Source organism: Rhyacophila brunnea, unplaced genomic scaffold (genome assembly GCF_057557595.1).
Source record: "Rhyacophila brunnea isolate RB1 unplaced genomic scaffold, BYU_Rbru_1.0 scaffold_3, whole genome shotgun sequence".
Classification (NCBI taxonomy): domain Eukaryota; kingdom Metazoa; phylum Arthropoda; class Insecta; order Trichoptera; family Rhyacophilidae; genus Rhyacophila; species Rhyacophila brunnea.
Genome location: NW_028232965.1, coordinates 29,061,222 through 29,087,180, shown reverse-complemented (window position 1 = coordinate 29,087,180; position 25,959 = coordinate 29,061,222). Strand labels below are relative to the sequence as shown.

The 25,959-nt window shown below is 27.9% G+C and overlaps 1 protein-coding gene across 1 annotated transcript in view; it reads left to right on the top strand.

Annotated features, from left to right (window-relative positions):
• The window catches only part of LOC147068189 (RYamide receptor-like), an 88,642-nt gene extending 63,294 nt beyond the window's left edge, over nucleotides 1-25,348 (top strand). Inside the window, exons 4-11 of the mRNA XM_085952149.1 lie at nucleotides 13,417-13,565; nucleotides 16,564-16,685; nucleotides 18,964-19,058; nucleotides 19,420-19,545; nucleotides 19,921-20,021; nucleotides 20,375-20,465; nucleotides 23,181-23,267; nucleotides 24,089-25,348. Coding sequence (XP_085808275.1) covers nucleotides 13,417-13,565; nucleotides 16,564-16,685; nucleotides 18,964-19,058; nucleotides 19,420-19,545; nucleotides 19,921-20,021; nucleotides 20,375-20,465; nucleotides 23,181-23,267; nucleotides 24,089-24,607 — 1,290 coding nt within the window. The 3' untranslated portion in view covers nucleotides 24,608-25,348. The remainder of the gene's footprint in view (nucleotides 1-13,416; nucleotides 13,566-16,563; nucleotides 16,686-18,963; nucleotides 19,059-19,419; nucleotides 19,546-19,920; nucleotides 20,022-20,374; nucleotides 20,466-23,180; nucleotides 23,268-24,088) is intronic.
• The last annotated feature ends 611 nt before the right edge of the window (nucleotides 25,349-25,959 follow it).

The following is a 25,959-nucleotide window of genomic DNA, read 5'->3' as shown; positions in this document are numbered from 1 at the left end:
AATGTTATTACATAAAGTATTTTTCATATTAAAATTAATTCTGGTGAAGATACTTCTAAAGTATGAGCACTCTCTAAACTCTAAAGCAGTCTAAAGAAACTTACAGAATCTTCACAAGAAAGAGTTATTCGCTTTTACCCGTCACACATTATATCCGACAAGTATACAATTTTACATGAAACTTTTCCTTTACTGTCAAAAGTAAAATTCATATAGGCTGTGTGTAAGCAATTTTGTTTAAAATACCACCCAGGTCCCAGGCATCCATTCATTATTCAGTTAGAGAATGCAAGCGTTTGAAAAATATGTTTCACGTGCTAAATAAAAGAAATTACAATATCTACGATGGAGTGAAGTGCTATATCAGTGTTCATCATTATCAGTAATGGAATTAGATTATGTTATTTAATAAATTTATTGATAATTTACCCTAATGTTAATCATAATCAATGCATTAAAAAAGTATTTAACTAAGCGTTTTTATGATTGTAATGAAGTTTTATTTAAGAAAAATTACAATATTTAGTACTTATTCCACATTATTTTATAATTATCAAGACCGGTTTGTCGGATTCAATGGGACATTGTTAAATGACACATTATATATTTTAATGCTGTAATAAAATAATATCATAACTAGGTGATACAAAATACTATTTAAAAAACTAAAACGATTTTTGAAAAATATCAAATATCATAAAAGAATGCTGTGGTAACTCAGGAATATTGAAATATCTAATTAAAATGAGAAATTTAGTTCACATTTATATATCTAGTATTTACAGAGAATATTTGAAAGATTTTAAACGTCAAATAATAATACTCTTGAAAAAATGTGTTTAACTTACTACAACAGCATTTTACTGGTGGTGCATACTAACAATTATTTTTAAAGACCAAAATTATTTATTTACGTTATCACAAACGGTCGGTAGTTGAGACCGTTAAAAAATGTATTTTGATAAGCCCAAGAGTATTAGGAGAGTTTTTTCATGAAATCATGGTTATGTACTTATATAATTATATTAATTCATTTAAATCATAAAGTTTTATGCGGGATAGAAATTTGTTTAATTTTAAATAACGCGTTTAATTTGTACTAAACAGAGTTACTGTTTAGTGAAAATTGAAAAAATATTATTTGGTAACAAATGGTTGTCTGGTATTGTTTATGGAAGGATGACATATAAACATTTATATAAGCAATGTGCCTACAAACGCTGACTATGAAAAAGTTAAAACTTTTGTATTGTGACAATACCAAATAGTCGATAAAATCATGAGATGTGAAAATTCCAAAGATATCATTACATATTTTTTTAGGTTAGGTTAGTTCTTTACCACTATCCTGAAATTCTCATAATTGTAGTTATATAATCGAAACAAACCTTAAGCGTATACACAATTCCTAAACAAAGTATACTGTAGAAATTGAAAATATGTATATGGTCCCTATAATTTCCCCGGTGTATTTATATTAAAATATGTATGTCATTTGTTTTGGCAATGCTCTAATTTCCATTTAGGGGAATCTTCTTATATAGGTACTGTGTTCGCTGATGGTGCCCTAGTTAAGACTTTCAAAAACACCCACCCTTTAATGTACCAGTTTGATTATAAGGGAGGATAATATATACGTACACACAATACGGGCCTAACACCGCTTAGAGGTCAAAGTAATATATCGGTGGTTCTCATTGTACAAGTTAATGCTATCACGAATTGCGAGGATTGAGTTTGGTAAGGCTGTGTAAATAATTAAGTTTAATCAATAATGAGCAATAGTAATTTGGGGTGATTGTTAAATTATGCGGACTCCATTTGAGTCAACCATGTCAATTGCCACTAACAACTAACTATAAACCATAATTACATATGTAAAGCGAGTTATCTATCTTTTCCATGAAACCTATATAGTTTTATAAAAATTTGTTTCAGCAAGATATGTCTCTATATTTATATTGTACTTTGATAACATAGAAAATACAGAATATACTTTTTCTAAATAAGCAAATATTTATAATGATTTAGAAAGCACCCTTAATTATAATTGCTACCCTCATTAGCCTTTTATTCGTTGATATTTTATTTCAAACATAAATTATGAATAAATTCAATAATTTAGAGTGCCAAGGAAAAGTCAAGAAAATTGAGCAAAAAATATAAAACGATCACGAAAATTTTACGTGTTAAAGTTTAAGAGCTTACTAAAAAATGTTATTCGTAGCTGAAGGGTGGTTTTTGAAGTATGTATTCATCAAAGTTGCTAAGCCAATTTTAAAGCGGTTATAAGTCTTTAGCATAAATTATATTTTATAAAAATAAAAATCAACGATATTTTTTCAAATTAAAAACAAATTTAGACAACATTATATTTTATAAATAACAAAAATACCATTTATTTGGTTTGATGAAATCAATAGCAATGAAGAAAGCTACTCACAAATTGTAATAAAATATAAAAGTATAATTTAATTATTTACACTAAAATGGTCTCCAATATGCCTGTGTAGAATAAAAAAAAAGAGTAGTTAGTGACGCGAGTCTTCTTTTGTGTTTATCACATTTTGTCATTCACAGATTCTTTTACAAAAAAATAATGGTTTTAACAATTAATCAAATATTACAATGAAAAATACTTTTAAATACCAACTGTACTATTTTATTTACAAATAGTTAGAAAAAGTAGAGTTAATTTTTTTTATTGATACTCTTTGAGTAGGTACATATTTTAATTAATCTCATATTCATTTTGGTCAGAAGCCTTATGATTATTTTTATCAAGTACCTATTATATAAAGCAAATTAATTTTGTTAATTTATAATATTATATTTTCAACTGTATTTCAATGTTATAAAATGATGATAATAATAGCATGCTTTCAGACAGTTTTTAAATAATAAAAATTACTTTACATGAAAATGAAACTTTTTACTTGAAGCAATGAAAGACAATCTAATCATGGTATCGTGCAATATGAGCTAACTAACTAACATACCTGGTCTAATCACGCAAACAATGGGCCTCTCAGCAGGTCCGGTTGTCTATATAAGTATTAGATAAAGAATTGTCTTTGGAACATTTAAGTACAAATATGTTCATTTATTTTCTAGCTATCTATATAATGAATCTTCTTAGTGGCATATTATAAAATAGTTTTCAATGAATTTTGTCCCATATTTTCATGTTCCATAAGTTATTTGAAACACAAAGAAATAAGGCCGTTAATTTGAATTATTCAATTAACTTTTAATTAGCAATGCAGGTATTAGAATATATTCTCACGAGACATTTTTAACCATATAAATTTATTAGAAACATGTCAGTATGTCACAATTCTCATTAAAATACAAGTTTTCTTTTATAAATTCGTTTATAAGTAAATTTAAAAATATAACTTTTATAAAACGTTCACATTTACCATTTTAAATTTTCCAAATATTTTAAGATTGTGTTTTTATAATTTTTAATAAAATGAGTTTAACATATTTCGTATGAACGTATATAATTTAGAAAAAACACTTTCTGAGAGCATATAATATTATAACCAATAGAAAAAATCTTTTTTGAAAAAAAGTAAGCCAACCCGACGGGGAATCGGACGCTGTATCTCCCAGTATACGTTGAATAAAAGAAATAGTTAATTATATTTCGTATGAATTTAACGTCATCAATATGACGAACATCAACCAGGTGATATTTGATTTACGTTCAAAAATGACACTTAAAATATAAAAAAAAACGATGCCAGCAAATGATAAGCATAATCTTCAATTATTATTATTGAACATATTCTCGATTTAAATATAGTAATATTACGTAGAATGATTAAACGTTTTAGATGTCACATTCAAAGCTGGAAATGAAACCTGAACCAAACTTCGACAACCTCTAAATTATGTTAGAATTATAATCGGGACCGGAACCTTTGATTAAAATTTTGAGAACATAAAACTAGAATTAAAACCGCTTCAAAATTAAAGGCTTCTAGAGCTTTTATTTTTACTCATCTTTCACTCACGTTAGTAAAATTAATATATACAAATATTTGTAATACTTATACATTTAACGTTATATTTTCCAACCGTTTTTTTCTACTGACGCAGTTGAACGCCTACAAATTATGGTGTTCACATGCTTTCCTGGTAGAGATATTTTGAAAAATATCATGGACCCTGACTTTTTGAGTTTTGAAATTGACATTAATAATCCATGGCTAGCTTTAAGTAGGTAAGTGTATATGTTTTTTAAAAGACTTCAACTAAACCCCGATATCGATTTCCGATTTTTGACTTTACGGAATGAAACCTCATTCGATTTTTCTACTGGAACCAAATCTAGAACTGAACTTTTAAAAAATGGGGTTTTAACAGTTATGGTCACGTTATGCATTATCCTCTCTTTATTTAGAAATTAAAACATTTTTTTTTGGAATTTTTTTTTAAAGAAAGAGCATTTTTTTTCATTTTTATAGCTTAACACAGGTTTTTCCTAATTTCTTATCATTTTTTAAAAAGGTATTTATTTAAACTCATTGTTTTATTTTTATTCAAATTAAAGTTAACAGAAATTTATAAAAAAACCCATTAGTTAGAAACATTAATTATGTTCAATGTTAAAAACATGTTATGAATATACTTATTATATTTAATGGCTAGGTTGGAGAAATATATAATTCATACTTATCTTGTTCACAGTATTATAATAACAAATATTATTACCTTATAGGCCCCAGTGTTTCAAAAATACTTTTGATAGTTGTTATGTCCAACACATCTTACACAATATGTAGAATTATTTGACCCGGGTCTGCATGAACCCTTTTAACAATCGGAAGTGAGCTGATTCACCCCTCACCCTTTACTAAAAGCTTTGAAGTAACAGCCAAACCGATCTGAGAAGATAAATAGTTTCGACGTTTATCTTCCCCCAAAAGACTGTAATAGTGGCCATACGAGCAAAAAAGTTACCTAAGTTATTCGAGTTTTTCTTACAAATAACTTTACTTTGACGACAAATAAATCGAGTTGTATTGTATTGGAGTTTACGTTTCTAGATAGAAACGTCAATATATGTAAATTTTGAAAAGCTTCAGAAATATACCTATCAGAAAAATCTTACAAATACTTTTAGCTCTAGTGTGCGAATCCCACTATATATTTTCAATAAAGAATGTTTTATTCTTAAATCTTCTGTATATTCTTTTTTGATAAAAAAATAATTGTAATATACCAATTTAGTTATCTATATATTACTTCTGAAAAATGCTTTCTATAATAGTGCAATTATTATGGGTATGAAGATTTTTTTATAATAAATTGACGTATATTTTAATAAACTAATTAAATTAGTGAACGTGTGCCTAGGACTAAAAGTATGTAATATATATACTACTTATATAAAAAAAGTAGCAGGTAGTTAATTTAATTTAATGAAAATTGTTGAACTACTACTTTATACCTTCGCCATTTTGTGAACAGTTGTCTGTCATGCAGTATGTAGAATGAAGCATTCCTCATTGAATATACATGATCTGTAATACATCAGAAACAGTATTAATGGAATTCTAAATGATACCTGAGTTGCATATTGTTAGAAAATATCGTCATGATTAATGAGTTTATCGGTAGCTTCGGCAGTAAAGCACAACTCCGATGTTTGATAGTAGAGTAATGGGCTCAAGACACATTTGATTTTTACTTATTCTAGTTTTTCTGATGTGTTATGAAATATAATACTGTATGTGAATCTATTATTGTACTGGCATTGTATGACAAAAATAATCAAGATTACAAAAAAATTGAAGTGAAACAATAAATAATATTAAACCTACTTACCTACTTAATTTTATGACCATAACTTAGAAAAGAAAAAAAAGATGAAATGGTAATATTGTTTCCCCTTTTGAAAAATGTTAACAATAAAAGATAGTCATATACATATTTTATCTACAATGTCAAAAGAATTATTTGAGATACTTACCTATTAAAGTTTTAGATGGAATGAAAAAGAACTACTAGAAAGATTTAATGTTAAATTTGCTTTATACTATAACTAAATTTCGTTCAATTTCAGTTCTGCGCGTTGTCTTTATTGTTTTATATATTCACAAAAGAAACGGATCATTTCAGCAATAATACGATATTTACAAAAACATTCAAAAAACAATTTTTCGCGATGTGTACTAAATTTATAAAAATGTTTTAACATTTATTTATAACGAAGAGTTGTCTAACATAAATATTTACCGACTGACAAAAAAACAAAAACACCATCTTACCGCTCAAGAATACAGATCATAATGTTTTTTCCCCTTAAATCCTTTCTTGTGCGAAAAAGTAGAACGTTAGAAATAAAATATTGTATTGTTCATATTATTGGAACTAAGCTATCTGAAGACATTTCTATTTAATGGCCATAAATAGAGATTAAGGCTGTATTCATAATGAAAGTAAATGTTCAACTTAAAGTTTGTTAACACTTAATTTGAACACGTAATGGTGTTGTTAACAATTAATAGTGCAGAGATATGGTATTAATTAACATTTTATTAAAAAAAACTTTTTGCGAGAATATGCCGTGTATAAAAAGATAGAATGGCAAGCCAATAGCTTACGGGCAGCAAAAGGGTATGAATTTGAAGTCCCACTTGCCCTGACTATTAGATTTTGTTTTATAATAAATATTATATGTTTTAAATAATATATAAGCATGTTATTCTCAACATTGAAGTATGTATCCCATGAATGTATAAACGATCGTTGGCAAACGTTTTTTGTTTAGATATTTTGTCTTAACTTGTCCTCCATCAAATACAAAAAATATTTTGAGTATGATTTATTAGAATAGTAAGTATGGATTAGTGGAAAATACATTTTTCTTTACGGAATGTTGCATTTACAATCACTTATTTAACTTTGAAGTCGATATTCGTTTGTCATCGATACACTTGTTTTAGATAAATTATCAGTATCTCCAATATGATAAATAAAGACATGAATATATTTATTGAATCGTGAAAATGTTTGTAATATCAATATAATATTTTTACTATACAAAACAATTCATTCAAGATAGGGTATTTATTTTATGATGCAGAGATGAATGAGCCATCGACCACTGATTATATTTTTGGGATACCAAATTGGAAAGTTATCACTTTGGATAGCGACATGTAGAGTCATGTTAGGGGATGCCTGGACCTATCCGAGTTATCACGTACCTACATGATGAATATTCATGGATATATTTTTATCTTAATTTAATTGGATACAAAAAGTACGCAATTATGTTTTCAAGAATATAATATACTTTTCCACTTAATAAGAAAGACTTCGGATGCACATCCAATTCGCACCGTGAATAATAATATTAGTTATAGAAGCGAAACGTGAAATGAATATAAAAAAATCACGAAAGGTCGTGAAGAATAACAAATTTTATTCGAATAAATGAGTCTTAACTGAATTGAAAATTTATTAGTTCTTTCAAATTTATGATTAGATATTTATGTTATTTAGGATTCAATTAAATTATATGGGGAAATCTTATGTTGAATATAACCCACAAAAAAATAAAAATAAAATAACATTCCAATTTTATAATTAATATCTTAAGAAAATAGACAAGAAATAATACATAATATTATTAATGTGACAGATATAGCTAATATTGTTAAAAATTGCTAAAATCTTGAAAAACTGTACATAGACTCCACCCGGTGCTTCCATGACTCCATGTCAATCGCCAGTCTTTTTACGTTTTGTAATATAACACCCCGCGAACAGTGTTTAGTGTCCAATTTAGATGCCGTAATTTGGTTGATTCGAACAGGCGTGCCAGGTTGATGTAAGTTGAGGAATCAGTATCATGACGTGACCAAGCCAGGTCCAATGTCAACTCTTTCATTTCAATGTGATAACAGGCTGAATGGTCCGATGTCTTATCACCCCGTTATTATTAATATTAAACCACACCACACATCCAATATTACTTGCAATCATATATCAAAAAAAAAATTAAATTGAACTAATTTTATTTTATTGTAAAGCACACATTATACAATTAAACTGCGATTTAAAATTCATTGTGATGGTTTACATTTGTATTTTTGTGAAAAAAATTGCAAAAACTAGACGATTCACACATAAAATGTTTCTGAGTCGTATCAAACATCAGAACTGCCAATGAGGGAGATTACATTTAAAATTGGATTAGCTGTAATCCAAATGAATTCCGACAGAGAAAGCGGATTTCAGTGACAGGCGAAGTCCCAGCCAATTGATTACGATTGCGCTCCTTCACGCTACTTTTGTTTAGATAACAAAACATCATGGTACAACATATTTATAGTACCTTTTTAGGTAGAGTTGACATTAATTAATCATTGTTTTATGACATAACATCCTGAATTTACCCAAGTTATCTACGAATTACTCGCTGAACGAAATATATTTTTCGTAAAATTGTAGACCTGTGTAGTTTATTAATGAATCATTTTTTTTCTCATTTACAACAATAATTGTTTTCTTATAACTTTTATTGTAACTGCTCAAAATGTACCTACTATATTATTACAATGGTAACAATATAGGTATTATATAGAAGCCAAATCAAGTGTTTATAAGGTTAATAAAAGTAAATAAATTATAAATATTGCACTGAATAATACCTTGAATTAATAAAAATCTAACGATAGTTTTAATATAAAAAGATATGAATATATATCCGATAGGTAATAGAAATAATATAAACATTTTTTTAAATTAAATATCACAGCTATTTTTATAATAATATACCTATTAAATAATGTTTACGTAAAATTTATAGTTATAATTTCTTCAAGTTTTAGTTTGAGATATTGTGTAATATTATTTAAAACTTGAAAATGATATAAATTTAAATAAAGAGAAAGTCCTTAAATGCTATAAAGATTAATGCAGCTGGAAGTATTTTAGGTCATAATCCTTTTTTTTTGTTCTGCAGAAGTCATGGAATGATAATTTTGTGTCGACTTCCTCGTCTAGAGAATACTTGATCAAGCAGTAGCACTCAGGGTGACAAATTGTGTAGCCGGTCGACGAGGCAAAATGATTAATTGTAGTTTGCCATGGATTGTGCTCAGAAATGCCAATATTCAAATTTACAAAAAGGAAAAAGCGCATCTTTCCTATCTATTTGTCGCAATTTGAACTCATTAGTACTTACTGACTGCAAAATGAAAAAAAGGTGATAGATTTTTATGATAAATTCTTATAGGTAGGTATGCCAATTATTCATAATAACGTCAATGAATTACACAAAAAATCACATACCGTAATAGTCCATTATTCTACGTCGACTTAAATACTCGAACTTGGAGTTACGAGGTTCTTGATTGTTTCATTGGCAATCCAACAATTCCACCAGAAAAGCACATGACAATAATTGCAAGCTTGATAGAAGGTTTCAGTTCAATTGAAAAGACGAGAGAACGTGTTATAGCTACAAAGCAAGGAATAAAAAAATAATAGCTTGCTACAAAGAAATTCTGCGTGAAAAAAATAAAGCATTGTGTCACCAGTCGAATTTTCTGGATTTTATGAAGCCATCGACATCAAAATAACTTTTTTACGTAACTTAATTATTTTTTTTAATATTTTGTACATATTAATATGAACAAAGAAGTGAAATTTTAATAACTTTTTTTCTATACTAGGTAGTGTTTTTATTAGTCCTTGGTCCCAATAAAACAAAATTTATATGTATTTATATGCAAAGTTGTACTCCGACCGACGCGAATTAGACAAGCGATTTTGTCGGACCCATCTACCGCATTACTTCGGTACATTACTGTACTTATATAGTATCAAGTATCAAGTATCAAGAAACAATGAAAAGCAGAAATTATTGCATCCTAAATTAAATAGTATATTTTATATTGAAAGCCAATGTCCTAATTTAAGTATATTTCGATTCATCTATCAACATAAAACAAACTTTTTAATACTCATGTATAAGCTCTGACTTGTTTCAAATCTAATAAGTTCAATAAAAATGCTAGTCTTCATTTTATGTATTATTCATTTTATAAAAAAAATCTCTTTTTTACCATGTATCCATGAATCGATTATCGTCAATATTAATTGAATTTGAAAAAACACCTCAGTTATTAGGATATTGAAGCATGATGAACGATTTGATCGAGAGTTTTATTGATAAGTAGGTACAGCGCCAGGATTGCAATGGTTATTGAGTCAAGTCTCATTTGGTACAAATATATTATATTTTTTTAAAATATAAAGTTGAACATTTATAAGAGCATATTTTGAATCTTGAACATTTTAGACGCGTTTCAATGAAATTACGTAGAAATAAAATAAAATCCTAAAACTAATAAGAATAATAACTAAAATAAAATTTTTGTTTCTAGACGCAGCAGATAGGTCACACGTTGTCTTAACAGTCTTATTGCATTGAGAGTATGCTCTAACTCGTGATCAAATACAAGTGAAAACAATACATAATAATATATTATTTGAGATACGAGGTATACGAATCTGCAATCCAAGGCATTTAAAATGGATGCTATGTCAGTTTAAAAATGCCGTCGCAAGTGCGAAAAAATATACCTTAATTACAAATTTTATATCTACCACATATTATACGCTGAACCTATCTTCTAAAATGGGATACATGATAATTATTAGGCTTCATATTAGATAAAAATGATTTACCACCAAATCGACTAAAAAAGTACTCAAATAAAATTTTATAGAGTAGAAAAAAAGATTGCCAACACGTAAAATGTATTTTTTTACTTATCGATTTTGAAAGAAAAATGCCACTCAAAGAAAATGAGTGAAAATGATCACGTGATTTCGAGTCGACAATATAAAAAACCGTTTCTACAATGTAAGCCTTTTATAGTTAATTATAGATACAAGAAATATTGCATTAAGTCACAATATAAAATATGAATCAGTGATAATATTATAAGTGATATATTTCTCTTAAATATTTGACATACCTAGATATATTTAGTAGACTATTTATATATTGTTTTTATAATATCTTTTATTTTTTGGGTTGTCATCGTGTGTTATTTCTCATTATTTCCTCAAAGTTTTGGGGCCATTGTAGAGATCATTATCAAGAGATAATAATATACTGCAGTGTACTATTGTAATATATTAAACAGTACACCTCATTTTTTATCTGTTGAGGATAGAATCCATAATGAGTCAAAATTATCAGGAAAAAAAGAAATAATTCATGGTGAAAACCGTATTACCCAGTACGATATTTTGATAGGCTCTGTTATAATTAACCATTTTGACAGTAAAACGTCTCATAAAATAAAAAAAATATATTTAAATAATTAAATTTTTTAAAATAAAACACAATGAGTATTATATTCTGCAATCCTACTATACCTACAATTTTATGCAATATCTTCCCACAAAGAAGTGTTTATATAAGTGAAAATAATTACATATTATAAATTATCTACCCTCGTTAAATTATTAAAAAAACGTATGTTATTTTTTATTTTATTCTCAAGTTCTAAAATCTAAAGCATTAAATCATCGCTTTGTCTAATTAATTATTGAAAGTGACAATGGTTTCAAAGTGACAAGTGGGAGTTGATTAGAAGATTAATGGTTCATACAGAATTCTACTATTTTCCCACAAAATATTACTACCTTTAATAGATTAACAGATTTATAGCATAATCCATCTCATTATTTTATAATAGAAGAAGACATATATGAAGATCATTAGCAAGTTATAATATTATATCTCTTTATACCAATTTGACAATTATTATTAAACTCCGGGCAGCATAGGTGATCTTATTATAGTGGTAAACGTTAACACAGCTTAATACATTTTAATACCGTCGTTTACCAAATTATTTTTTTTATATAATATCGTCTTTTGCTATACGCTTACCGACGATGATATTGTAAGACAAGTTATGAAAGTTCAAAATTTATTCAGATTTCTGTATAATAAACATGTACCACTAAAGCTCTGAATTTTCTGCCTGCTTTATGCTGTCGCAACGTTTCTTCAAAGTTTGTTTATAGTTTAAGTACCATATTTTGTATTTGACACGCGGAAAATTTACCTGCACTTGCAAATTTTATGTCGTAAAAGAAACACTTGACTGACATTTAAACGCAAACTGGGAAATTGTTGGTATTTTTCATGGTTTGCGGTGACTTAATAAAAAAATATAAAAAGTTTAATATTCAAAAGTTTTAAATAATGCTTTTAAAATTGTCTTTTATATAGAAAATATATGTAAATATATTTATTTCTATCATCAAAGTTTTAACATAATATAAAGATTTTATTTCAAGTCATTTTAACACTGATATTTTTCCAAGAAATGTATTCTTTACGGTACAGTCGGCTTATGTATATTAATTTACTTCTGCACCCTTCAAGGCATATAATTTTGTTATTAAAATAACATTCAAAATCTGATAAATTTATAACTCTCCATGTTTCCATAATACGCAACAGATTGGCAAGAAGTATTTCAAAACTCACAAATATGTGATATTTTTATGTTCGACTTATTTATATATATTATATTATACTTTAGAAAGATTGACTATTTAAAATGTATATTACAAATAGCAGTAATGATAAAATCAGTAGTTCACTTCAACCCAAACAGCTGTTGCAGTCTGCTTGCCAATTTTATTTTAAGCCTACGATACAATCTTAAAGCTGTTTTTTTCGAAAAAATTGTGTACTCAAAACCACATTACATTACGAATGTTGTAAGTTTACGCGTGTTTCCAATTCTCTGTTTGCTGTTTTTCAGTATTTTTTTCAAAATATTATTTACGAGTACTTAAACATTATTGTGTTAGACGACGTGGAAAATACTCAGAAACATACCATATAGAAAATAATAAAAATCTTGGATCGAGTAGGATTTGAACCTACATAACAGTGTTCTTACCACTACGATACCGATACAAATACCATACTTGAAGAAATTCTAATAACTAATATATTTAATGTTTTTCAAATTTCACAAATATTACATCCGTAGAAGCTTTTCCGTTCATGTCTTTTATGTTCAACAAATAATGTTATAATATTAAAGCTAGTGTATAAGTCATTGACAAAAAAATAAATTTAACGCAGAAGGTAAGAATATTATTGTTTAAAATTACTATCCTCTTGTTAAAGAAATGCTTTTCTACATATTATTACATAGGTACCTACTGAGTAGAGCTTAGTCCTCATCATAAATCCTTTTTTATTCTTGTAGAAAAATGTTTTTAATAGACGTCATATCGTACCACTTTTCTAGCTGTGAAGGTTTACATCTCCCGAGACTGACAATAAATTGTTTTCACTTGGGAAAAAAATCTCGTTTTTTCCGTATTAAAGTTAATGCCTTTTTTCAGTTCCAAGCGGCGCTACTTCAGAGATGGAATCTTCCACATTTTATGTGTGCATTTTGTCCATTCGTCCAAGTGCTGAGCGTAACTGTCAGCGTATTCACGCTTACCGCAATAGCTGTCGATCGCCACAGAGCTATCCTGAATCCACTTAGGTGAGTTACCGCTTAATTGCCAGTAATCATCATCAGTTTTCGTGAATGCCATAACAATAACAAGGAAAGTCGACGTTTAATATCTGATCAATATTTTCTTTTTAAAATTATCAATAGTTTTGTTGACTTGCCCAAACCTACTCGAAAGGGTGGGTTTCCATTGTCCATCAAGATTTACGCGAAACCAAACTTTGTAGCATATCAGTCGTAGCGGTTCTAATTATGCAGAAAACTCTTTTATTCGGCGCTCTTGTTTAAATTATAATATCTATTTCTCCACCGTTGATCCTTTTAATAATTCACCTGTTTCATTTAAATGCGTTATCTCCAAATTTTTTTATAAATATATATATATATATTTTTTATGTTACTTTTTTTTGATTATAATTTAATTATTCATTATTCTTCCTCATTTTTCTCATGTAATTTTCTTATGTAATTTATTTATATTTATGTTATTCTTATGGTTCAAATAGACTATATGACGATCGGACACATATATGCTAAGAGCGTTTTAGTGTCTATGATCAAATCTATGCCATTCCGACATTTATACATACATATTGTATGACAGCTATGACATCGTATTTACACTCTGTGACACAGGACGCCAACATAAGAAACGGGTTTTTCGGCATTTATATGACCGATTGTCATAGAGTCTATTTGAGCCATTACTCTGTATCTTGTTAGGCTTAACTATATTATAATGTTTGCAATAACTTTTCATTATTATATTTAAAATTTTTGTGATAAATATGTAATTGTTTGTTTCCTTAATAAATGAAATAAAAATAAGGATATAGATATATAATATATTTATATAAATATATGTATTTATCATATTATAACTTCAATGGTGGTGATTTAATTCCATCACTAAAATGAAGTTATTAATTAAATAACAGAAAGCGACATTTCCTTTTATGAATAAATATTTATCTTTTGATTTATTACTTAGTTTAACTATATAAATATAAATATTACATATATCTTAATTAACAATGACAGTTTAAGCTACGTGAATGTCGCAAACGTTGATTAATTTCTAAACTCCATATGATATGTACTAGAAATTAGGCTATAGTTTTACACATATATATAATATATATTTTACATATATTTATAAGAATTTGGATAAAAATAGCTGTACGTATATGTTTGGAGTCTGCTTGTAAAATTTAAACTTTGTAATAAGCCACCACTGAGAGTAATAAATACAATAGTGTTATCCTACAATGATTTTATTTATTTTTATTAATATCTGCACTAAAATAGCGTTAGATTTAAAGTGGCATTTCATTTACTATCATTTGTTTTATAGAATACGATGAAAAAATCTACTTGAAATATAAAGTATGCCTACCTATACCCGAATTTTTTCCTTAATGAAAATATAGCTCGAACAATATATAAAAAATGTCTATTAACCCCTCTTAAAAGCACCTAAATGAAATTTTATTAGTCAATATTCTTTGAAGTTTCAAAAATTACCTTTAATTCAATCTACAAAGTTAACAAAAATATCGTTAACATGCAAATCAATCGACAAACAAATAGAATTATCTCACTCTTAGCCAGTGATTTGATATAAAAGTGTGTTTACATGATAGCCTCGTTGGGGGAAATCTTTGATAGACCGTAAAAATAACAGATAATATCATATCCCATTTTATGTTCCCGATGGATAAAAATTAATATATTCAACATCTTGAAATAAACACTTCAAAATTTAAAAAAAAAAAACACATTTATTTACTATCAAAGTTGAAGAGTTTAGTGCGGTAATATTGTTTAGTTAACAATATTATTTTTAATTTAATTATTTTTTTGTTTTAATGAGAAACATCAAATTGGTGATATTTTGTATGCGCATATTTTTTAGTATTTTATCTACAGTATTAAATAAGACAAGGAGTACATAATATTACTAATCTTTTTTTTAAATAGAGAGTAGATATATTCTTTTTTCCTATTTTTTATTATATATTCACTACTTTCTTGATCTTAAACTTAGAGGAAAATTAAAGGGTTTAAAGTTTATAGGGTATAAGTGCTAAAAAATTCTATAACAAGATTTTACTTCAATACAATCTATATGCCAAGCCTAATAATATTCTGAAGGGTCTTAGTTCCTAACTTTAACCTAACTCATTTTTGTCACACAAATACATTGGAATATGGGTGGGTCTATGTGCCCCTATATACCCCTCTACATAGAATGTTTCAATATTGTCCATGTTTAAATATTTTATTCTTCCTCTGTTTATTTTATATTTATAATTATGTAAACTTATCATACTATGGTTGATATTCTTCTATAACTTTGTAAAAATAAAATTGTAAGTTTTCATATATGTCTGGTTTTATTCTTTTTTTTTTATTATATTTCGGTTTCACATTTTTGGCACTTAGACCCCTACCCTATAGATTTTCAACCCTTCAATGTATGATTTCGATTTGTGTATATCTTTTTTAGTCATATTCTGGGTTCACTTATAATAATTTATATTTAATAAGCAATAGCTTTATACTCAAATTAACATCCGCTGTAGAGTAGAACTAATATGTTGCGCTTGTGGCAGGTAGAATTGGATTCAAATCTCGCCGGTTGAATGGATTTCTCATGTTTTTCCCTCCAATTAGTATGTGTAATTGAATCAAATGCTTCCCGACGTGCTCTTTTGTAACTTCTTCTTTTCAACCCCCTAAAAAGAGGTTCAATATAATGTACAATAGCCAATCTCAAAAAGTCTGTCTAGATATATCCGATATTGTTACGGTCTCAAGCGGAAATAGTGATTTACCTTTGTTAAAATATTTTTTTATTGTAGTATTGTCCTTTTGCGTATTGCGTATTGTAGTATTGTCACTTGGCGTAACGTAAGAGTGTCGGCCGTTTGGCTGAAAGTAATTTAATGCCACAACCGTATGTTTCTTTAGATATAAATAATATAATTTATACTTGGAATTATTCACCATAAATCAAAAATTGCAGTGCTCGTCCGTCCAAAAGGATAGCAAAGATAATAATTGGCGGCATCTGGTTACTGGCTTTCGCCATTGCCACACCTATGGCCATTGGTCTGCGAGTCATGATAGTCAAGGAAACCGACGCTGGTAAGTCATACATAAGATATACACCCAAATAAATAAGCAAAGCTTTCAAAAAGTTCACATATAATTATTTATTTTGTCGGTTTGTTTTTCTTTTATTTGTAATATATTATGCTTACCAGTATCTCTGTGATAGAAGACGCTTTTATCTTTTAATTTAATTTGAGGTATTATGTAATATTTGTTATTTCAACGATTTCGAAATATATTATAATATATTTATATCTATGATATGTACACTATTTTAAAAATTATTTAATACTGTAAAAAACACACTCTTCTTCTACAAATGGGGCTATATCTTAACTCAATCCTTTGCCTTTTACATCACTTTCTTCTATCTGATATGATCTTCTGAGGCTATATACGAGTCACTGAGGATAAAGCATCGCTATTCGCCTTCAATATCTTCTCCTGGGTTCCCAACTACGATCATTTTTAGTACTCATATTATCTACTTATTACCTACTCAGGAGTTTTTTTTTTTTTATTTAGGTGGGGACTTTAAAATCTTAGCATTCACGGTATAACTCATAATTATACCTGATTATCTACATCCCACTCACACTTACCGGTATATAAGTTACATTCCACAATTACTTGTGTATGCAACCACTGTGTATGTGACAGTTATATATATAAAAAAAAAATTGTTTTTTTTGTGTCAATACTTCTGGATTTTATGACCGGGAACTGTGGGAAGCATGACTTATTTACGACGGACGCCCTCTACTTTATTAGTCCGATTTTATCGTTTTCTCATGTAATATTGGAGCCCAGGTAGGTGAAGCGGTCGATAACCTCAAACTTGTAATTTCAAATTTGGCCTACCTTATTACAGCTTCGTCGGGTATGGATAATAAACATAGTTTTATTTCACATTCACTCGTAGGCGGATATCTAAAACAGTCTATTGGATAAGGTTGAATGCCTTCTCGATAGCGGATCTGCCCATAATATTGACGCCGTCTGCATAATTAACTCGATGACTCGGTTTCGTGAGTATTGTGTCCCTTGAGTTCAACGTGAAACTTTATAATTACGTATTCGAGAGCCTAGTTGTAGGTCATACGTGTCAGTTTTACTCTATCTTGGAACAACACATCACAAAACCCTTCGCCAGTGGATAATTTACCATCGTCCGGGTATATTTGACTGCATTGTGATTCTGATGGCTTTAGTTAGAGTGATCTCAATGTCTGGTAGGACATAAAAGCTTCAATTATTGATCAATGCTATTATGTACTCCCTTCAAGTCTACGAATACCGTAGATGTCTACATTAAACTCCTAGTATTTTTCTATCCTTTTAAAAAAATGAATAGCTTATTTCATTGTTTATGTGCTTTATTTGAAGTCCACTTAATACCTACTTCCTCCCTATGTTGAAAGCTTTCATAGTTTTTTCATACTTTGTAAATTACGATACACAAAATATACATAATACGTTAGTTAAGATACAAAAAACTTATTAAAATCAATATTTGAAAGGAACAAACGATCAATACGGGTACCTACATGGTCGCCAATGTTGTTTAACCAAAATGTATCGGCGGCTCTCGTGGTGTAGTGGTAAGACGCTGGCCTTCCGCCCGAGAGTTCTGGGTTCGATTCCCGGTGAGGACACAATTTTTGTTTGATTTTCTGAAACCCTGGGTGTTTGTGATTGTTCAAAATTACTAACAACCACCTTGTACGAAAAAGCAAGGACATGGTTATTAATAATTCTAAAACAACCAAAATGTATCACTCTAAAGTTGTTGGTTGAACGACAATCTAAGGTAAAAATTTATTTACATTATACCAAAATAATATAATCACACTCATTTTCGTACTACTCCCATATAAAATTATTTCATATTTTTTGATTGTATCTATTGACAGTGAAAGTTAAACATATATCTTATAAAACGACTCAGTGGATAATTTAAAAATAAAATTTGTTAAAGAAATTTGAAAAATTTGCAACTTTGAGAAGAGTAAAATAATGATTATATTATTATCATGTTTTTTTATTTTTTTTTATCGGTGGCATATGCAATTATTATTCATTTAAGTAGGTACCCACCTAATATAACTTCCTAAAATGTCAATCAATGTGACAGACTACACAATATTATAATGTAATAGGTACACACAATGTCAGTTGAAAATTTTTCATTACCCATCCAAAGCAATAAGAATGTCTTTATACACATAGCAATGTTGTTTTTTTGTTTGTTAAGGAAACATCCGTCCGTCACATAATGTATACAATTTATTTAATGTAAATTGTTTTTCAGTTACACACCAAGAATACAGCAAACCTTTTTGTGTCCCAAATAATATGAGTGAAGAATCAATGGTTATATACCGAATGGTATTATTCTTTCTACAAGTAAGTAACCATAATAATAATATGTAGGTATAATATCAACTATAATAATATATTGAAAAAATTTTTTTTTTATATGTAGTTATAACCAATTTTGCTACAAATAAAGAGGTAGATGGTTAATTTTGTTGATAATTTATTAAAGTTTATTCAGTAAACTCGCAAATAACAGGCGTTATATCGTGTAAAATTTATTGTGTGGCACAAGTACCTCCAATCTTATATAAATATAATAAATAGTATTATGCATAATGATAATTAAGTACTTAATGTTACTATGTGTAAATAATACATTTTTAAAGAAACTAAAAAAACTTTTATGCAAGTAATGTCTATTTTGAAAGTTTTATCTTCTTTTTTTTAGTATTTGATGCCTTTATGTGTAATCAGTTATGTTTATGCACGTATGGCATGGCGGTTGTGGGGTTCTAGAGCCCCTGGTAATGCCCAAGATTCCAGAGATGCCGCTCTCATGAAAAATAAGAAAAAGGTGTGTTAAACAATAATTAAATTAAGTAAACAAATAAAATATTTTTAACATTTTAGAATATTTTTTTTATATATTGGTGCTTTGAGTAGTATTTATGGAATTTTTAATAAATAGTAAAAACTTTGAAAACACTTTACATAGATACATATTCAAAACAATCATACAATAGATTGCTTGAAATATTTGGGAATTTTTCAAATAACTTCTGAGTTATTTAATATAAGTGAAATATTATAAACTCTCTTATTAATAAATTTATTCAGTGATTTATCTCAAGGATAAATGTAGTAATAATAAAAGCGTTGATTCTGCTTCAAGATCTATTTTATAAAAAGAGTTTACACTGTTATGTTTCATAATGTCTTATTTTGACAGGTTATTAAAATGCTTGTTATCGTTGTGGCGCTATTTGCTCTTTGTTGGTTACCCCTACAGACTTACCAAGTACTTCAAACATGCTTCCCTTTCATCAACGAGTGAGTATATTTTATTATTTTTTACTGAATCGGTATGAACTATAATAATTCATTACAAACTGCTGTTTAAATTGAAAATAAATAGCTTTATCATGCTTTTTATACGATTTTTATCTCCATTTAAGGCTCCTCAACGGAGCATAATATAATATTATGCATATATATAAGGAATATTGTAGTACTTAATTGTTTTTTATGCAAAATAGTTGAGTAGTCATTCATAAAACTATTGGGTATTTGCTCTAAAGTCTTAATTATAAGATGGAGGAATGTAAGCTCTATGACATAAAATATATGATATAAAATTTAATATAAATATGTAAGTACATATATTTATTTATTTATTTCAACAGTTATCGATACATCAATATAATATTCTTCTGCTGTGATTGGCTGGCGATGAGTAACTCTTGCTATAATCCATTTATTTATGGTATTTATAATGTAAGTATTTACAATATAAAAATGTATTGTTTCTCTACTCTAAAACAGGTTCACCGCGTAACATAGATTTCATTATCTTTACAACGGTAAAATAAACATATTTTAACATAAAGCCGCCTTCAAAATGGCCTTAAGGTGAAGCCTTTACTGAGCCGTTTTTAAAGAGGCACCTAGCGGAAAGATACGAAGCTTGCAATTTGAGATTTTTTTTTGATAATTTACAATTAAAACTGTATTAATTAATAAATATGTATCTGAAAATAATAAAAAGAAAAATATTTTTTATTTTAAGTCAAAGATAAACGTACAATTGTAAAAAATGTAATAAAATGTGAATTTGTTGAATCGGACCGCACCCTATTATTACATATATTTTATGGTCATATTTATTATTAAAATTTAGTTTATTAAGTTTTCTAAGCATCACCTAAGCGATTTTTGACTAATTCATAGTTTTATTATTTTTTATATCTATTTTAAAAAACATCGATTTTTATAAAAAATATAAATGTGTATAACTTGAAATCCTTTTTATTTATTTTGATTTGATTTAAATAAAAAGGATTTCAATTTATACACATTTATATTTTTTATAAAAATCGATGTTTTTTAAAATAGATATAAAAAATATTAAAACTATGAATAAGTCGCTTAAGTGATGCTTAGAAAACTTAATAAACTAAATTTTAATAATAAATATGACCATAAAATATATGTAATAATAGGGTGCGGTCCGATTCAACAAATTCACATTTAATTACATTTTTTACAATTGTAAGTTTATCTTTGACTTAAAATAAAAAATATTTTTATTTTTAATGTTTTCAGATACATATTTATTCATTAATACAGTTGAAATTGTAAATTATCAAGAAAATGTCTCAAATTGCAAGCTTCGTATTTTTCCGCTAGGTGCCTCTTTAAAAAAGGCTCAGTATAGACTTCATCTTAATCAGTTAAATATTGGCGTCCTTTGATACGTGTTGAAATACTGATACTACATATCGATACGACATAGTATATCGATAGACGGCGTGCGGGTATACATTTATTGATCAACGCGTATATCTCCCTCTTTTGAATGGTGAGCATCATGTCACCAAAAACATTTCTCTGACTCTGACCATTATGAAGACCCAGCATAACATTATATAATTAATATTTTTGGATTATTTAATTTAAATAATTTGATACAATAATGCTCACATGGAAAATACAGACTAGAAAAGGAAATGACGTAACCGCCAGTTTTTTCAAAATAGGTTTTATTAGATGAAAACGTTGTACACGACTAAATTCACATTGTGTCCCAAGGATGTCAGCTCTAAATGCCGATTTATTATCTAAATTTAGCTGTATTTTTTTTTTTGCAAGAAGGTAGTGAAGTAGGATAACGACTTAACCATCTTTTTTTGTCTTGTTCTCAATTATCATGCACTATGTCTATTTTGTATTTTAACGTTGACCGAAAACCATAACAAAAACGTTTTTTGTGCCTCCTGTGAAGTTTGATTTGTATAGATTACATCCATATTCCTTTATGCAGTCGATATAATTTCAAACATATTCTTTTAATGTTTAATCTAAAATATTTTGGTATGAACATTTAGTTTTTGTTTGACAAGTACTTTTATAGTTAGTAGTTATTTGTAAAACGGACGTTTTAATATTTCCAATGATCCATTTAAGTGAATGTTGCCATTCAATTGATGTGAATTTGGATCATTATCTCCGTATAATAAATAATTTTATATTTCATCTGAATAACTTCATGATTTGATTTAATTTTGATATCTCATTTACCTTTGAAACGCCGTTTTCATCAACTGTTCACTAAAAAAGTTAAAATAAGTAAAGAAAAATTCAACGGTACGCCAGTGAATTTTTATAAACTACACTATTTTATTAAAGACTGATAAATCTCGAACAAACTCATTATTTAATTTAATTAAAAACTTTGTCTACGTCGCTGTAATCAGGTTAATAAGTTTACCTGTCATAAATTAAACATTCTTTATTAAATTTAAAGATTCAAGATGATTTAATATTATTGTATAAACTTTTAAATGCTATTAATATTGTCAACAATGTATTACAAATACACAAACTAAGTATATATTTAATTTAATGAATTATTTCATCAGAATGTTTTAATTTAATTATTTACATACTGTTTACTCTAATGAAACTTAAATTAATCAACATAACATTTTAATGTTATTTTCATAATTTAAATCTAAAGTTAATTGCTTCGACTTTCTAAGAACCTTTCTATAAAATAGTAATTATACCTATCTTTTTCTAAAGTACATTCATCTTTATAGCCGAGGGGATTCTTTTACAACAGTGTATTATTGATCAAATTCCAATCAATGTTTTTCTTTATAAGTATTGTAACATTCGTATCATTATAATAAGCAATTAATGTGATGGTATATTTATAATATATTTATGGAACAAAGTGGTGAATGTAATTAAAACCTAAAAGTTCCTCCAATCTATGAATTGTGTCAATATTATATTGTCTATTTGCAACTATAATAAAAAGGTCCCCTCAGATATAAATGTCTGTATTTAACAAATTCATTTTTTTCTCTGGAAAAAATATAAATATGTTGTGTGACATTAATTATTATATCTTACTAAATTTTCTTGTTATGTTGTGATATTAATTATATCTTACTAAAGTGCTAAATATGTTGTATACTTTATCAGGAAAAATTCAAACGGGAATTCAAGCAGAGATTTCCATGCAGACGAGGAAATTGGTGCCAACCTCTTGCTACTGATGGGTTTGATCCGGTAAGAAAATTAAGAATATTTTATATCTTATTTATATATACTTATATTGTTTATAATATTTACACATAAAAAGTCAATATTAAAAATATTCGTAATATAATTTTATGTCTGTCAACCTCGTTTTTACAAACTCTACGTATACAATATTGAAAAAGTCATAACTTTACATCTAACGATAAATACTTGCATTTGATCTGAACTCATGTGTCACAATGCACTATCCTTAGGTGACGTTTCCGTGCATTGTTTAGATAGATACTTCACCATATGTTTTTAACGAATAAATCTGTTGTATTTTTTGTCACGCTCATTTTTTTTATTTTTTGAATACCCAGAGACTTAGGTATCTACACAAATTTTAATGGGAGACAATATTATTTTATTAGAATTTTAGTACAGTTCGGTACTCCAAACATGAGGTCTCAATACAACGTTCTTAATGATCCTAAATTTCTAACTCTTCACTAAAATTCTATTTATCAAGATATTGGAACTTAAATATTGCATTAGTACGCATCGAAATTATGTGCGTGTAGCAAAAGGTGATGGACGTCTGACAGAAGGTCGGAGATGGAAAATAGAGGGTACAGCTACACTAGTTAAACTTAGAATAAATATCCCGAAAAAATCTAAAATTGACTGTTTTTGACTTTTTTTGTATGACATATGGACATAATATTTTTTTTAATTACATATACAATTCTATTGGTACCGAATATCTAGCGTTAATTAATATGTGAGTACCTAGTTTATATCACCAGAATCTTTTTTATTAGTTTTAATACCAATTTAACAGTTATTAATTTCTCTTTTTTGTACAGGATAAAAGTCATTCCATTATGCAAACCCGCCATTCATCGGTCAGATCTACAACCTACGACTGGCGGAGATCGGCTCGACAGCCAGGCTCTATGCAAAGTTCGAGTGGCTCGCAGACCGCCGGTCAACCCAAACTAATATGTAACCACCCAAACCTACATAACAGACGACTGAATAGTAATATTCATTTGGTAAATGCTCCGGTAAACAATAACAACAAAAAACAGAGAAACAGCACGCGAAATTCAATAACATTTTGTCTCAATTCAGACGATAGAGGTTTAAATAATACTCCAGGAAGAATAGCCAGTTACAAATTTAACGGAATCCTAACGGCATCCGATAATCCAAGTGGAAGTGGTTCAGATAACTGTAACATGTTAAATAAAAATACTGATTGCTGTATTGCTGAAAATTCAGATAAATATGTAATGGAATTGTACGTATTCCCTCAAGATGGTCATGAAGATTCAAATAGCGTGAACAATAAAAGTAACAACATCGATGAATTTACTGTTTAACTAAATTGAATCTAAACCTGAAATCAATGGGGTTATTTTTCACTTTATTTAACATTCTTATAAAAAAAATCGTACATTGTCCACCTTCAGTTTGGGGAAACTTAATATGAAATCTCATTGGTTGAAACCACTCCATACGAATCAGTCGATATCCTATTTGATAAAGTCGATACCCCATTGCCTGAATATCGCTTAATACCAAAATGCCAACCAATGAATGGCTACTAACTGACAGAAAATATGGACGCATACAATCTATGTGAATCTAAAGGCCTATCCTCAGGGCTCGAAATGGACCGGAGCGCACCATCGCGCCGTTCCGGTTCGTGAAATCGGTAAAATTATCGCTCCGTCTCGTGGAACACATAATTTGACCATCTGAGCTTGATAGGTCATATAAAGAAAACTAACACACTTCTTTTTTTATAAAATTTGATAACTATGTTTAATATCTTCAAAAAGTTCCGAGCGCTTCGGTTCGTAAACTTTTCCATTTCGAGCGCTGCCTATCCTTATATTATGTTAAATCAATGCCTGAAACCTAATAATTCAAATTTTACATTAAACTACTTAACTGTTTGATTTATTTTGTTTTGAAACTCTAGGTCTAGGTATTATGAATTTATCGTGTAGAAAAATATTCAGTCTGGAAAAATATACAATAAGTATTTTCATTTTAATAATTTCCATAAGCAATGAAAAAGCATGAAATTTTGAAAGACTTTTAAAAAATGTTTTATTAAAATAAAAAAAAAACAAAGAAAATAAAATATTTATATTATTCAAATATTTTTGCCAAGAAAACTATTTCATAAATTTAGAAAAAATGGTACTTTTAGTGGTTTTAATGACATAATTAATCGTAGATTATATCAGTTTATTTTATTTAAATTCAATTTTAAATATATCTATATAACATAATATTTCCTATTGATACATTCCTCTTAAAATTTATTATCAGTTGGTACATAGTAAAAATAAGTACATTCACGAACATATATTATTTTTCGCTTGTAATAAACATCCATTGTTTTTGCTTTCTAGAAATAAAACACAATTATTTTAATTGAAAGGTATTATATAATATTATGTAACATAATAAGCCATACAATTTAAATAGTAATTTTAAACAAAATCATTTTATTCCTTAGAATACACTGTTGATTGATATTAAAATTAAATAATTAAACTGATAGTGTTGCCAGAAATAATTGGATTGAGTTAACCAGATGAGGTAAAATAGTATGATTATATTTTAAGGGTAAGGTATAAAATGAAAATAATATTAAAGACTGAAATTGTAATATAATGTTAGTAAGTATTACAATAATACATCGGAGTGAAAGGGATCT